The 17,277-nt window shown below is 28.4% G+C and overlaps 1 protein-coding gene across 17 annotated transcripts in view; it reads right to left on the bottom strand.

Moving 5' to 3' along the window:
- The window catches only part of LOC107436679 (RNA-binding protein Musashi homolog Rbp6), a 463,932-nt gene that overhangs the window by 42,361 nt on the left and 404,294 nt on the right, over positions 1–17,277 (bottom strand). For all 17 annotated transcript variants that reach the window (XM_071182213.1, XM_071182219.1, XM_071182217.1 and 14 more), the window contains exon 8: positions 3,621–3,703. In XM_071182213.1, the coding sequence (XP_071038314.1) occupies positions 3,621–3,703 (83 nt within the window). The remainder of the gene's footprint in view (positions 1–3,620; positions 3,704–17,277) is intronic.

The raw sequence follows: 17,277 nt of genomic DNA on the forward strand, positions 1-17,277 counted from the left end.
TTTGCACAATAGTTAACTCATTAAATACCAATTCTTTCATTTGACTAAATTCAATATTCCATCAAGCGAAATTATTCCCCCCCCCCTGCTCTCCTTACAATCGTCTTTTCTTCGAAATGACAAGCAGGTCTCCTTGTCAAATGCAAATTTACAACAAAGGCGCACATAATAACTCATGTCGATGTGCATCTTTTACCACGTTCTAATCATTTCAAAACTTTATTTCGAGTGTACCAGCGAACAATTATGGAATGCCAAGCCAATCAGAATATTAATTTCTGGCGTCTGTACTAAATAAAACAGCATTTACTTCTGTCGATATTCGTCTATTCTTCACGGAAAACTCAACCAGTTTATTTCGATTTCAACGTTCTCTTCTAGCCTCAATCTAATCAGCTTCCATTGTGGGTCTTGATATGCACATTTTATTTATTTATTTTAGTTTTTTTTAGTTTCCGTTTTTTTTCTCTCTTCTATTTCATTTCGACGCTTCAAGAAGAAGAAGAAGAAGAAATTCAAAAGGGGTATAGGAAGTCTCTAAAAGGTTATTGTGCGAGTCATTTTAAATTTATTCATGTATTCAGACTATTTCCCGTTTCTTCAAATGCAATAGTCGATTTCTTTTTGGAGAGGATTCTCTTCGGAATTTCAGAGTCACAGTTTGAAAGGATATACGCGGTATTGCAAAGGTATACGTATGGGAATTAAAGCTAAGTTTCTATTTTTTACCACTTTTAAAGAGCATTTATTTAGTTAAAATGACTTGCATTTAAAAGTTCTAAAAAGAATCAAATAAGATACCATATCCAATGAACATGGGAACTACTATAGTATACTTTGCTTATTTATTTTAAGAAGCTATGGATTACATTTAACAATGGTAATGTAATGCATTTTTTTTTCTTCAAAAATAATCATTAAACTTTAAGGAAAAAAATAAAACTAAAGGAAACTATTAATTATTCGTAACAAGAATAATAAATCACATGCGATTTTTTTAAACCGTAAGAGTTTAAAGAAGTAATAAAATAACCTTTAGAAAACTAACGGTGAATCTTAACAAAGAATGGCGTATCGCAGAAAACTTAAAAACTTTCAGGAAATTAAACAATGAACTTTAAAAAACTACACATTAAACTTAAAAAATTTTTATCTTTAATATACAAAATATTAATTTTAAAAAATAATGTGTCTGTCTTTTTTTTAAAAAAATATAGAAAAAATAATAAGTGATAAAAATATCAATAGATATGCTGACAAAAAATTAACAGAAAAATTATTATAGCAATGTTATTTTTATTAATATATTTTCTAAGGTTTTGTATAGGTAAATAAAAGAAAAATATTATTGGTAAATCTCGATCAAATGATTGAATTTTCGCGAACTAAAATCTAATATTCACAGTAAAAACTTATTATTTTTAATATAAAATATGTAATTGAGCGGTACTTAACAAATTGTGTTTTATAAAATACACAATATTTTAACTGCGTATGATTACTATTTGGTTTGAAGATTATCATAATTGTTTGTATTATTTTCATAAACAATTATTATATGAGTACTGCAAAAAAAATTTTGATTTGAGATTTAAGAAGAAATGGTTCAAGCTCTAATTAAAAAAATTAAAAAGGATTTTTTTCATTTCATCTCTGGAATTATTTGGTTTAAAGCAACGACACTATAAACCAAACGACGCGTTGTTAAATATTCTTTTAAAAATAGTTGGAGTTTTATGCAAAAATGAAGTACATATATTTCATGCAATTCCTAGAAGTGAAAAAACTACATTTGAAATTGCAATTTTAAGCTCATTAAAAATTTGAAACTGTTTCGGGAAATTATCTAAATAGAGGGTGGAAAAAAATCATATTTTCTTTTTTTTAACTTCGATTCTAGAACAAAAATAAAATTATTTAGTGCAACAATGTAGAACATATACATAATGATGTATAAAACTATTTCCTAATAAAAAAAATTTCAATTTTTAAAAAATTGCAAAGAAAAAAAACGAACAAAATTACAGGCAACAAAAGTACGAAAAACATCAAGTTTCGGCATATTTAGAATGGTTTTCATAAATATATTTTGTAGCATTAACAAATTCAGAAAATTAAGGAAAGGATCTTAATTACCGAGTTGCTCATTACGCAGAACTTTTACACTCTTACCCATACCTTCTCCCTCCCACGCACTTCCGCTCGCAGTCAAAGCTTTGACACAAGACCCGTGTTCACGGGTAATATTGCAAAGTCATTAACAAACATTTTTAATTAGATGTAAGGTCATGAATCCTTTATGACTAAACACAAGCGATTAGACGTAAAATTTTAACTTTATATTGTTTTGGCTCCCAAGTTAAAACGATTATTCAAATATGCGTTTCTTGGAGGATTTTTGGCGTTTAAAGTGTATGATTTTGAATAATTAAATAATACGAGAAATTAGAAACTTAAGAAAAGACATCGCGTAATCAGGGGAAATTTGTTAATTTTAAGGTAGTGCGTGTGATTGCTTTAAAGTCTAATAGCGTCACAGTTGAAACAAAATTTTTAGTCTTCGACGATTATACCACAAATTACGGGTTTATAATCTTTTTATTTGTTTACGAATTGATTTTCAGATTCACTGATTAACCCATTTTCTCATTCGTATATTTATTGATACGTTGTGTCTCTAATACGCTGATTTAATGAAACGTTGATTCTCTAATATGTTTCATTCATTCGCTGATTATCAACTACACTGATTTATTGATACGTTAATTTTCTCATATGCTACATTATTGATTCGTTGATTCTCTAATGCGCTGATTTAATGAAACGTTGATTCTCTAATATGTTTCATTTATTTGCTGATTATCTAATACACTGATTTATTGATACGTTAATTTTCTAATATGCTACATTATTGACTCGTTGATTCTCTAATGTGCTGATTTATTCATATGTTGATTCTTTAAAATGCTTTTTTTATTCATAAGCTGATTCTCTAACACGCAGTTGTATCAATTCGTTGATTCTTTAATGCGTTGATTTATTAATAAGTTAATTCTCTAATGCGCTGATTTACTAATAAGCTGATACTCCAATACGCTGTTTTATTGATTTCATAATTCTCAAATACGCTGATTTAATAATAAGTTTATTCTTAAATACGCAGTATTAATGTTTCGCTGAATCTCTAACACGCTGTTTTATAACGCTAGTTGACTTTTTAATATTTGATTTATTGATATGTTGATTCTCTAATACGCTGATTTATTGATTCGTTCTTTCTCTAATACGGTTACTTATTATCGCGCTGCTTTCAACTTTATTCATTGAAAATATCAAAAACCATTCAATATAGCAAACGCTATTAAAAAAGTTATTAACAGAAACAGCTAAAATTGACGATCAGGTTATTTTTTATATAAAATGATAACTCCCAGATATTTAACGATACTGCTTCTTTAAGTAAATGTTATCTCAGCTTTCGAACTATTTAAGCTGTATGTGGAAATTTTCATTTATATATATATTGTTATTTATTCCCACATTTTTTACACTCATACATTGGAAATATTTATATAGTGACAGAGAAAATAATTTAATAGAAGTAATCACAATTTACTAACCATTTTGTTATTGATTTCATGAAAATGTATTTCGCAAACTTTGTCAACGACATCTTCATTTTCAAAAGTTACAAATCCGAATCCTAGAAAGAAAAATAATATATCATTCTATAACTAAATTATTAGATATGTTTCAGTATTCAAACGTATTCAAATCATGATACTTACTTTAAAGCATAAATGCATACATTTTATAAATAAAAAAGTTTATAAATTATGTAATTAGTTCCTGGTAACTTCACTTTTTTTTATATTGAAAAACTGTACAAAGTACGCTATAAGTACGCCTTCAATATAAATAAAGTATACTTTTGTGAGAATAACTTTCAACAAATAAGATACTTTCTATGAACTAGCCGAAAAAATTAACGAAAAATAAATAACCGGTATTTAGAATACTATTCATAACAACACTTGTGATTCCGTAAAACTCTCGCCTCATATAATTCTTGTGCAACTACTGTAAAAGTGTTTCACTGCAAGAAGACTATGTTGGCAGAGAAACTTGTAATCAGAAGCGAGACAAGTTAGCTCTGTTATAGCTTAATTCATCAAGCTGCATGTCTAAAGGTGCTTGAAATTTCCATTTCCACAATCGATTATAAAAATGTATTAATAAGCGAAATCAGAAAACATAAATAAAAATGTTTTAATGAATAATATATAGAATAATCAAGACGTAAGATCAAGAAATCTTAAAAAATGTAGTTGGATAAAATAAACTTTCGAAAGATAGAATCGAATTAAAAAAGTATCCTCTAAATTTAATATTCACTATAAATAAATTATCTTTTTTACATTAAGTTTATAATTAAAATGAGAATGAAATTAGCAAATGTTTTTCCTTCTACCATGTAAAATACAACAGAAATTATTTACCGTAAAAAATATTCATCAAAATATATTGCAAAATTGCATAATGCGAATTGCAAGTTATGTTGCAAATGCATGATAAACGACTTAATTTTTGGCAGGAAAACTGAGAGCAAAATCTTTTATTTTTCTCATCAATAAAATAAATCATTTAACTCTTTTCTAAAAAAAACTTTTGAAATTTAATTTAAAAGTCGGTTGAAAAGCTTTTTATTTAGAATTTATTATAAAAAAAAAATACAATCCGAGATATTTTTCAAAATGCCTAATGCATAATGAACTAAATGTTTTGGCAGAAAAACTAAGAGCGAAATCTTTAAATTTTTTTTCATTAATGAAATAAATCATTTACTCCTTTTTTTTTCCTTTAAAAAAACGCTTTTGAAATTTGATAGTCGGGTGAAAAACAAGTTATTTAGTATTTGTTAAAAAAATTACTTTCTGAGATTTTTTTTTTCTTCAGAAAAACAGCTCCAAGCAAATATTTTACTGATTGATGATAACTTACAAATTATTTAAAACTGAATAAAGCATTTTATCATGAAAAAATTAAAATGAATTAGACATGCATATTTTCTTTTACTGTCTTTCATTCTTTTAAAAATCCGTTGAAATTTAAGTCTCTAAAAACAACCATTTTTTTTCAAGAAATAATTATGTTTAGAATTTCTACTAACGGACAGACGATTTACATCGTTGAGTCTTTTGTTGCCAAAATATAAAAAAGAAACTTTGACCTCGTTAGAGTTTAAACTTTTCCTTCATTTTACTTTCAAACTAAAAAAAAAAGGTTACAAAAGAAAAATGGGAGGGTAATTGTAGCGTGAAGGAACTTTCTTGACAATTAATTTTTTTCTATCTCACCTTACAATCCTTTTTTCTTCTTTTTGTACATAATTTAAGTAAAATAAAAGAAGATGTGTTCAATCTGATTATAAAATGAAGTATTTTGAAATTCTTTGCGAACTATAGTTTTTTATTAATTTCTCAGATAACACGTATATTTCAAGAAAACATTAATTCATATAAGATATAATTTATGATAATAATTGTTGGTAACAATAATATGTAAATGTATAATAATATAAAAATAGATGTATAATAATATAAAAATAGATGTATAATAATATAAAAATAGATAAAATTTTCGAAATTTCATTTCAATCTAAATCAACTATAAAATCAAAATATGACACATGAAAAATGTAAAATTTAAAACTACATTTTAAATAATAAACAGCTATGAATTTAACAGAGTCCAATTTTATTAACTATAATTTTTTTACCTTTCTTGAAGTTCACCGATTCAAGAATAGACATGGTAAGGATATAAAATGGTAAAAATAAAATAGCCCATTTCCCCACTTATTTTCGAAATATAGATATAATAAGCAATTTAAACTGCGTTATTTGTTTCATTCTTCTCTTTATCAAACCCTGTAAACAGTTTTCAAGTCTTAATCTTTTAAAATATTTTTTAAAGTATAATTTTTAACAAAATAATTAATTTGTATAATACATTTAACGCTCTTTCATTATTTTTTAAGTATTATAATCAATTATAAAATTGAAAATACTTTTAGATTTTTTAAAACTTGAATCTAGTTCAAGTTTTTACAACGAAAAATTAGGTTTTACAAATAAAACTTTTTATTAATTGGGTTTCAAAATTGGATACAATTAAGCCTTATACCTATAAAATAATAACATTTTAAATAAATATTCAATTCATAAGTATTTAAAAAAGTATAGTATGTAATTGTAAATAGAAACTTATTTAATTCAACTTTGAAGAGAGAAACAGAGCATAACATTTTAAAAAGACGATCCTATAAATAGACTAATTTAAATAGTTTTCTAACCTTCAATTGCATACTAGCACTTAAGAAGAAGAAAACCTCCCATACCCACACATGTGACCTATTACGTCACCATCAGCTAATCTTTATCAGCAAAATGGTGCATTAAAGTTCAGTTAAATTTCTCTACAGAAGTTAGAATGTTAATTAACGTTAGAATGTTAATTAACGTTAGAATGTTAATTAACGTTAGAATGTTAATTTACGTTAGAATGTTAATTAACGTTAGAATGTTAATTTAAGTTAGTTAAATACAGAGCCGTATAGAACATCGAATTAGTTGAAATATTATTCTTTCTCGTCTGCTTTTTTTCTGTTTAACTTAGATTTATTATTTGCTTATTTATTTTATAATAACAATTTTGTTTTATGTACCTGGCAACTTCGACGCATAATTAGTTTGTTTATGTTCCACATGGCTTCGTGGTTATCTTTGTGTTAAGTCTAAGTATATAGTGAAAGAATTGAAATCTTCGAGAAATAATCTTTGTAAAAGAATTTAGAATGTGTCACCTAAGAGAAATGATACTTGACGGGCTTGGATTACTCGAAATAGAATGAAAAGAACAGTTGCTAGCTTGAACAAATGCCACGTTTCAACAACCAATCAAGATCGCGATATCCACACTACGTCACTTGCAGGTATCCCATTGTAAAATTATTCGTCAAATTTTGATACGGCCCACCGAAAGGAGTAGGTACAGAAGAAAATTTTTGATTTTATTAATTTTGGACTATTACAGGGGTGATTGTGAGCCTAAGTCAAAATTCCGGAAAACTTCTTGAGTTAAAAAAAAAAAACAGTTTAAATTGAAAAATTAGAAAAAAATTTAAACAAGGTTAATTTTCTTTCCTTTTTCTCAATATTTCTTAGCTTACTTAAAATATATTTAAACTTTTACACATACCTATACCATTAACACATACCTATGATGACCTGGAGAAGCAATTAAAATTCACAAATATGTCTTTCTTTCTTGAGTTTATGATTATAACAACTACTTACTGATAAAAAATGAATATTAATCATGAATATAAGCTTATAAAATATCTCTCTGGCTCTCCCTTACAAACAAATAAAATAAACTGTGCTTTTAAGCTCCATCTTTGAAAATTTGATTTCCGGAAACTTCTGTGATCAATGATTTTTTGAAACGTCTGGACCTTCGATCTCCGGAAACTTTCGGATCACTGTTAGCGAAAATTCCGGAAATCAGGATTTTTTCTGGAGCACAATCAGCCCTGCTATCAGGAGTTGACCTAGAGCAGTAGTATTACACCGAATGATACTGAATATAATTAATCTTTATTGTGAAGAGATGAACTTCTAAAAGCGTGTCTTGCTTAATAAGGTATAGTTTGTCTACGGTTCGAACTCCCCCCGCCACAAAGTCTGACACCGTCTGCTGCTATGGAAACAAGAATTGTCCATTTCAGGGAGTGTTGCTTTTCTTAACACTAAGGCTAACACAGTAGACCGAAGAAAAATATTCCCTTCCTCTCGCTGAAACCTGTCATAAACAATAATCCCACCCCCTACTAGAAATAGTTGTACCTCGTTACCATAGTCACTGCCACGGGTTCAGACGGATGGCTAGGGGAGTTCTTACTTTAGACAAACTATAGTATAAAGTAACCCAAAAGGGCAAGAAATAATAAAAATTTAAATTAGAGTAGTTTTAGCTTAACTAATTGCATCGAATATGCCTTTCAGTTTTATGAATGATTTTGTATTGTTGATTGTATACTGATATATTGATAATTTACTTTTTTTTCACCCGATACAAAAATCAGGTATTCAGTAAGTACAGAATAAAAAAGCCTGTTTCCTTTCTGCGTGATTCTTAAAGAAAACATTAATTCAGAACTCCCTACATCTAAACAGACTCCAAGAATACGTAAACAGATATACAGACTAGTAATTAGTAGTAATTAAATCAATTAATTTACCGTGAGCTCCTCACTAACATCATTTATACTTCGATCACATCAGACGAGATATCGGTATGCTGCATCTGGCAACGTGTTCACTTCGGCTGTCGGCAGCCATCTTTGCTTGATGATGATCTTAAAGTCTAAAGTTTCGATCGCGAATTATCGTGTGATTTCAGTTTCGAAAATCGTTTGCAAGCCAGTGTCAGTAATGTTCTCAATAATGGCCAGGCCCTGCGTCGTTCCGTTTGTAGAAATGATGATACAATTAATTTTGTTGTGTCTTTAAATTGGACGTTCGAAACTACGCTCGGCTGCCAATTATACGCCATTATCTTCGCCAGGAATCGAACAATGCACTGCTTTGCCTTTAATGTCCTCTCGCCGTTGCTTAACGGCGTGCAATGTAATTACGTTGATTGAGAAGTTTGTGTATTGAGCATGTTCTCACAATTTTCAAAATGGCCTCCGCGACAATTACCCTGTTTCAAAAGAAATTGTTTTTAAGAGTTATTAGAGCCATTTTCTGTAATGCTTAGTAAAGTAACAAAATAAAAGCTACTTTTTTTTCTTTTCTGAAATTAAGTTGCAATAATCTTTTATAACGACTGATTTTCTTAAAGAGTAAGGTAATAATAAAATAAATTTGGGAAATTATATTTCAATAAATATGAATACTCGAAGCAAATTATTTAATTTTTAAAAGTAAGGAAAATTAATTTAAGGAAAAAAAGAGCATATTTCAGAAATTTTTAGTGGTATTTCATTTAAGCAAAGGGGGATATAATTTATAAGTTAGGTATTTGCATAACACGCTAATTTCGAGGTATTCTTTATTTTATGCGAAAACATATTAAAATTAGATTCAGTTGCAACTAATTAGACCTTATTATATAGTTACGCGAAATCCGAAAAACGATATCAAAATTGTGTTTTGAAAATGTCGTAATTATATAAAGCAAATAATTACTTTTATTACTGTAATTTTGCGCTATTTAGAAAAACATTATGCAATGTAAGTAGAGATTTAATAATATTTGATTAAGAAACATTTTAAAAGTATATTTAAGAGAAATAAATAAACAATTCGGTCCCGTTTTAAGTTGGATTAAAGAAATTAAAATGTTAGCTAGTTAGATATGAAGTTATAATATGTTTACTCCATTTGGGGGTAAATTCGTATTAAAATACTAAATAAATAATTAAAAGCTATTACCGTAGCAGCTTATTGCTATTAAAAACAATTACAAACCTCTGTTTATTTTTGGCGTTACTTTTTAATAAGAATATAGAAAAAATTTCTGATTTGTGAATGTCTTCATTCAATTCAAATTTCAATAAGAATATAGAAAAAAATTTCCGATTTTATTCCTCATTCAATTCAAATTTTAATAAGAATATAGAAAAAAAATGTCTGATTTTATTCTTCATTCAATTCAAATTTTAATAAGAATATAGAAAAAAAATTTTAGATTTTATTCTTCATTCAATTCAATTTTAATAAGAATATAGAAAAAAAAATCTGATTTTATTCTTCATTCAATTCAAATTTTAATAAGAATATAGAAAAAAAAATTCAGATTTTATTCTTCATTCAATTCAAATAATAAGAATATAGGAAAAAATTTCTGATTTTATTCTTCATTCAATTCAAAATTCAATAGAATTTTTAAATATTAATGTAGAACTTACAAAATATTGCAGTTATCTGAATAATTTTTGATTTTATTACAGTATTTTTACACACAACATAGTACGCGAAAACTACCTGAAATTAGTTAAATTATGCTAACTTTGAATTAAGTTAAGAATCAAACATTAAGTATACATTATTTAAATAAACAGGTTTTTTTTCAATGAATTCTGATTCTTGACATGCAATAATTTAGTTAAAAGAGCAATCGAAAATAATCGACTCCTTAATGTTATTTTTATTTCTGTGTTTTTTCAAAATAACACTTTGACAGATTACGCAAATCTGCTTGGATTGATGGTTTTGTAAGCAATTGAAGCTTACTAGGGTTTTTTTAAACTATAAGGTATTAGTAGTGTAACATCCTATTAAATTTAATTTCAAATGAAAAAAAAATAAGAATTGAAAATACGGAGATTGTTTATAAAAAATAATAATTTCAAATTTAGAGTTATTATCAATACCAATTATATTTTTTTTAAATAACAAACCAATTATTGTAATAATCATAATATAATAATAAACCAATAATTTATTTAAAAAATTTTATCATCATATTAACTCTTTGATGCAGATGGGACATCACTATCCCTTTTATTTATATTTTTCTGATGCTCTTATTACATGCAAAAATATATTTCGGTAGTTTTAATAATTATAAAAACAGTATAACAGTTAATTAAAAAAATATGTTATATTATCAGAATTATATTTCTACTAACAAGGGAAACTAGGGAAGTGTGACTCGCCAATTTTGAAATAAACTAGTGGGATGTATGCTTTATGAGGAATAATTTTAGGGGGCAACATTCGTTTCGGCCCGTAGAAGGTCCTGTGAGAGATAAAAAATAATTCAATATATAGAAAAATCGGTATTTTATTACTTCGATGCAGACTATTAGTTACTGTAATTGTCTCATAATCTAATTAATTGGATAATTAATTAATTTGCTAATTGATAAATTATTTAACATTCGTTTTAGCCCTTAGAAGGTCCTGTGAGAGATAAAAAATAATTCAATATATAGAAAAATCGGTTTTTTATTACTTCAATGTAGACTATTAGTTATTGTAATTGTTTCATAATCCAATTAATTTGTAATTAATAGGATAATTAATTAATTTTCAAATTAATAAGCAAATCAGAAAATTGTTAATTAATTGTTAATTATTTATTTATTAATTAATTGATTTGGAATTACATACTCCAATTAATTTGGAAACTTTTTCGAAGAAAAAAAAATTAAGAAAATTTAATGCCAATTTTTTTTTAAAATACAGGTTTTTCTAAAAAACTACAGATATATAAAATTTTCGAAATCAATTTTGACAATAAATATGCATTATATAGTACGTGATAGTACCACAAAATTAATTGGAGTATGAGACAATTACAATAACTAATAGTCTGCATTAAAATACCGATTTTTCTATATATTGAATTATTTTTTATCTCTCACAGGACCTTCAATGGGCCGAAACGAATGTTTCACACTAAAATTATTCCTCATAAGGCATACATCCCACTAGTTTATTTCAAAATTGGCGAGTCACACTTCCCTAGTTTCCCTTGTAAGATATAAATTTAAAAAAAAGTAGTTAATTTTTTTTTATTCCCCTTTCAATTCAAAATTTCATGAATAAATTATTTTGTAAACTAAAAAAATGTCAATGATGATTAACTGCTTTGCTTCAAATAAGTGCAAATTTAAAAAAAAAAAAAAATTGTTCGGAAGTGAGTCGTGTTTGGAAAATTTTACCTTTAACGAAGACACCGGTATTTCATGCTGTATTTCATTACCATAACAAATTAAAATACTAAAGATAATATTTTTCATTTCTTTTCACCAAAATTAATACGGCATAGTGAAAAAAGTATGAAAAATATCTTTAATAAAAATTCTGCGTCAAAGGGTTACATTTTAGAGAAAAATTTAAAAAACGGAAGAAAGTGAAATTTAAACTACAAAATATGTTTTGTTAATCTTTCAATTTAACGGCAATTATACAACTTATACTAATATCAATAGTATAAAAAAAAGGTAAAAGTGTTGTTTTACACTTCATAGCTAAAATAATAACAACATCAGAACTTTTTAGCACTAAATCTCCGTACACTTCAATTGTTTTGCTGGCTAAATTGCGAACAATAAACATTCTTCATAATGGAGGGAAAATACGTATACTGTGACGTACTCAACAGCACAATCTGTGGTCGTTAAAGTGCGAATTTAACGTTCAGGTATTTAAGGAAGCTTTCGTGAAACGTCATGTTAGACTCGGCACTTAACTGAAAAGTTAGGTGCAAAGTTGCGTTAAAGCAAAAGACATTAAAGGTTTTTGAGTTGTTTGCTTCTAACTTTTCTAACTTTGATAGCTCTTTGAAACTAACTTGGATTTGAAATGTTGTTTGCAAGGAAGCGATTTTTTAAAGCATTTAAACTGTCATTGACTTTATTTAATAAAAGGAAATAAAAGAATTGCGTTTTTAATTAATTCTACTTAGTCTAATTCTAATTTTTCTGAATAATATGAAATTGAATATCTGTATTTAACTTTCGATTTATTTAAGAATATTGAATTAATTTTTACTGAAAAAATTCATCAGTCAATTGTCAATTTATAAATCGTAAGAATATATATATATATATGTTTACTCCANCATACATGTTAAGTGAATAATTTTAACTTTAGTAGAAAAACTGTTTTCTGCCAAGAAAAGACAATTATTGTGAAGCAATCATGGGGGTTGGTGAGTGGTAGCGAACAGAGGGCTGAGCCCCCTAGTATATATATATATATATATATATAAAACAGCGGACCCAATTCTGAGTTTACGAATTAGCAATATTCAATTCCGTAACCTTGTAATTTTGAACCCAAATCAAAAGACAAGCAAATTCCGGGATCAAGCATAGGGTCAAACTAGCCTACGTGGAAGACTTTTTCATGGATTAAACCCGCACTTGCATTACATGAAGAGGAAAACCACGAAAATCTCCCACGGCTAGCTCGTGGGTAAGGAGATTTAAACCCATGATTCGTCTACAATTGAGGATATTTTACGTCAGCACGGTGCTATGAGGAGAATTCGTATCACACAGTCACCTTGGGGCACCTCAGTGGGACTTCACTAGAAGGGATTTTTCTTTTTTTTTTAAAGTTTTAGCTAAGTTTTAACTAAATTATATGCATACTCGCCACAACATTATACTTTCGCTTATCCAACATGAAATTTGACATTTATAATGTTTTTAAATTTTTTAACCGAAATAAGTTCTCGCATGGAAATTAAAACTTTTTACTGAAACGCTTAGCCAAAACTAGTTCTCACGTTTTAAGTGGTTCTAAATTTTTATAAATATATTATTCGTTGAAAATTGAACAGTTTCCATAAAGTATTATTATCTCATCTTTAATTGATAAGACAACAGTTCAAACTTTAATATTTTCGATGCTAACTTAAGAGAAGAACGAAACGCACCCAAACTTTGTGAATACTTTCTCAGAAAAGAAAACAGCCATCTGTTTTGCCATAGTCACCTGTTTTTGAAATTTTAACGGTTCACACAATTAAAAGGAAACAAAGCTTGGTCCCTAGCAATTTATTATTACAATGTCGATACAAATAATAGAGTCCGATATTTTGTTAATAAGCTACTATCCGACTCATCTGTTTTCTGCCAATGTCCCAACCCACGTGATCAATCGTCCGACATGCAGGTCCGACATCCCTCACGTTAATCGATAAGTCCTTATATCTCACAGAGAGCACGCTGTCAGAGACACATCTTTCATTATCGGGGGAGCATCCCCACTTTCCCCATTCGATGTAGCAATACCCCGCACCATTTTTCCACCCGAAACTTTCTTTAATTAATAACCTTCAAAACTATGGGAGTGATATCTTTTTGATGTTTTTCTGCCGCCAAATGGCGACAACATCCGGGACACTCGGAATCAATAGCAACACAAGCATTGGCGCCCATCAATGGTCGCCAGTTAAAAAGGAATAGTGATAAATTGTGGATGCCTTCTATATAAAAGGGTGGGGAACGGTGCTAGATCTGGGTCAGAGGGAGGATGCACAGAAAAATCCTTCTTCTATCGTTCCTTGGAAAGCGACTCACCCGTGAAAAGTCTGATCGGTTAATGTGTTTCCAAATGTATTTTCCTCGAAAAGGAGCTGACTAAATCTTTGATCGCCAAAGCGGTAGCTTTTGAGTGTGCTTCTGGGATTCGTTTGTATCTTCCACAAATGAGTCTAATGGTTTGGTTGTCTCTGTTCATTAACTAACTGGTTAATGCAATGCATTAAAATGCATTGAAGAGGATTGAGACGGGGAGGTTGAATTAGAAAGACGGGAGGTAATGAAGGGCTTTGTGTACCGCATCATCTCAAGCTTAAGACTGCTTCTAAAACTGGTTTCGGAACTTTTACTTGCTCAGTAAATCTCCTAACTGAGCTCTCGCCAATTAGGCGAAACATTATTCTGAGAGAAACAAAAGATGTATTGATTATACAAGAGAGCAATCACGAGTTTAATCAGCAGTAGAAGTGCGCCGATGAGGCTTATTTTGAGTAATGTTTTACAATTGGTTAATATTTGTTCCAAAATAACAAACTCTAACATTGATTCAACATTTACCATTTTAGCACCTGTTTTTTTTTCCTAACTAGTCTATCTCTCATAATAATAAAGATAACAACACCTTATAATAGCCTATAATTTGAAGAACAGAACACTTTTTTAGATACCACACAACTGTTTAAAAAAATATAATCAATATACCAGAACGCTTTATCTAACACAACAGAACAAGTCATTAGAACACATTGTTTTAAAAAAAATAATAATAATTTGAACAATACCTAGTGTATTAAGCACATTCTCTAGGATTGCCTTCTAAGGCTGAATTCCAGATAGTTTCTTATAACTCATTAGTCTAACTATAGTGCAATATTAGTAATAAAATCCAACCAATAAATAAAACATTTTGTGATTTTATTAAAGTTCAGCTATCAGTTTTCAAGGCGAAAATATATTTTCTTTGTACTTATTACGGAAAAATGCAAAGATCATAAAAAGGGCTTTGTAATACATAGTTTTAGAATTCTAGACAAAATGAATTGAAAAAAGGTATGCAGATTATGGATTGCGCATTTATATTTAAGCTGGATCGAAACAATAGAACTAAAAAAATTACTCGATAAACTATCAGGGAAGGCAAAATGAAATGAAATGAAGAAGACAAAACCAGTTTAATTAACTAATAAAAGTAGGAGGTTTTTCTCAAAATAGTCTTGACGTTTTTAAACTTATCTTCCTCGTTAATGGTTCGGTAAATTTCGATAGTTTTTTATTTTTTATAATCTTTTGTGTGTATTTTCTAAACTAATTTTATAAAGGATTCTAAAAATCTGTATTAAGGGAGCACTATACGTATGTTTTGCTTAAAATGGGTATATAGGCTTTAAAATTTTGATAGTCTTCGCCTGGTGTACTAAGTAAGAACTGCGTACTGTCTGTAAATATTTTGTTGGAATGGTGTTCCGATGTGTTTTCATTCCGATAAAAATTCTTCCGATTCTTTAATTCATTATTCTGATTCATCAGTTTTTTTATTGATTTCATTCTGATTTTTACTGATTCATCATGCATAATTTAAGATAAGATATGATGTAAGTAAAATTCAAAGTTAAATAAATACAAAAGAGAATTATCGTATACAGGAAGTCACTTTTTCCTGCGCTTTTCAATAATTACAAGGAAAAAAAAATACAGAAAGAAATTTAAGCAGCTAAAAACCCCGGGTAGGAAATTATTCCAATTCCTAACCAAGATTTACCAATTTTCCTTGTATTATCATGTTTGATTTATCAAATGAATAAAATTAATACCAAATTATTGATTCTTTTTTAATGAACGATAAAGGCCAACAGGAAATAAATTAAACTTGAGTGTTCAGTCTGACTTAAATTCTTCTGATTTGCAATTCATTATTCTGATTTATAAGTTCTTTATGCTTAAACTCATTCAGAATAATCGCGCATAATTAAAAAAAAAAAAAAAAAAAAAAAAATTAAATCTTTGAAATGAATTAAATCNAAAAAAAAAAAAAAAAAAAAGATACGAAACAACTAAAATTTAGCGTTAACTAAATAAACATAAAAAGGAACTATTGTGATGAAAAAGTCACGTTTCCCAGCGATTTTCTTTCATTACAAAATAAAAAAGAAAGAAAAAAAGAAACTTTGAAGGAAAAAAAAGTATTTCGATTTCATACTAAGAATTGCTATTTTTCTATGTATTATCAAGCTTCATTTACCAAATGGACGAAATTAACACCTAATTATTTATTCTTTTCTAATGAACGATAAAGGACCACGGGGAAAATAAAATAAACGCATGTTTAAATTAGTTTCTAAAATTCTCCTTTCCCACATCTCCTTAATTTCAACCTCCAGGACTAAGAACATTTGACAGTTCTGTAAGATTTCTCCTGTAGGGGAAATTAATACCACCTAATTCCCCTACCTTGGAATGTCATTTCGAGATTCTTCAGCTTTATAACAACATCTTAATGCAAATCGTGCAGTATTAAACTTTCAAAACGAAAAAAAAAGAAGAAAGAATAAAAAAAAAGAAAATGACACGTTGATAGCGTGATGTTTAGATAACGGTGCATCCCAGGTGACGATTTTGGTTTGTTTTATAGGGGTTGAAAAAGTAGTAAGCAAGTGCTTTAATCTTTTTATAATACTCCTTGATGAGAAGTCTCAAGACGTCGCTAGGTGGCGCTGATGAGAATGTGACACATTGTGAAATTTGCATAATGTCCAATGCTTTAAAGAGAGGGTAGGAAGAAACTGGACAGAGTTGAGAAGAATTGGAGGTGGAGGAGGTTGAACGAGGTTTTGACCAATCGCGAGCGAGGAGAGGAAAGACACACGCATCGGAGAACAATAGTGGGCTACAAAACTCTTGCGAAAGTGACATTAAAGTTGTCGTCCCCCAAGCGTGACTTAGTGATGGAGGGACCGCACACATATTTAATTATCGATCGGGAAAAAATAAGGAGAGAATATAGAGAAACTATACATAGAACTGATGTTTTTTCACAGGGGGAAATGCATGCCTTGCTATCGCAATTAAACATTCTTTAATATTAGAACAAAAATTGATTTATTACTCTAAAAATAATTAAAGTAAAGCGTACTTTTCTTTATATTTAAAAAAATAAATATATCATCATTATTCTTTTAAATGTTAGAATAATATTCTACTCTGTATTAATA

This window comes from Parasteatoda tepidariorum, chromosome 6, assembly GCF_043381705.1.
Source record: "Parasteatoda tepidariorum isolate YZ-2023 chromosome 6, CAS_Ptep_4.0, whole genome shotgun sequence".
Lineage (NCBI taxonomy): Eukaryota > Metazoa > Arthropoda > Arachnida > Araneae > Theridiidae > Parasteatoda > Parasteatoda tepidariorum.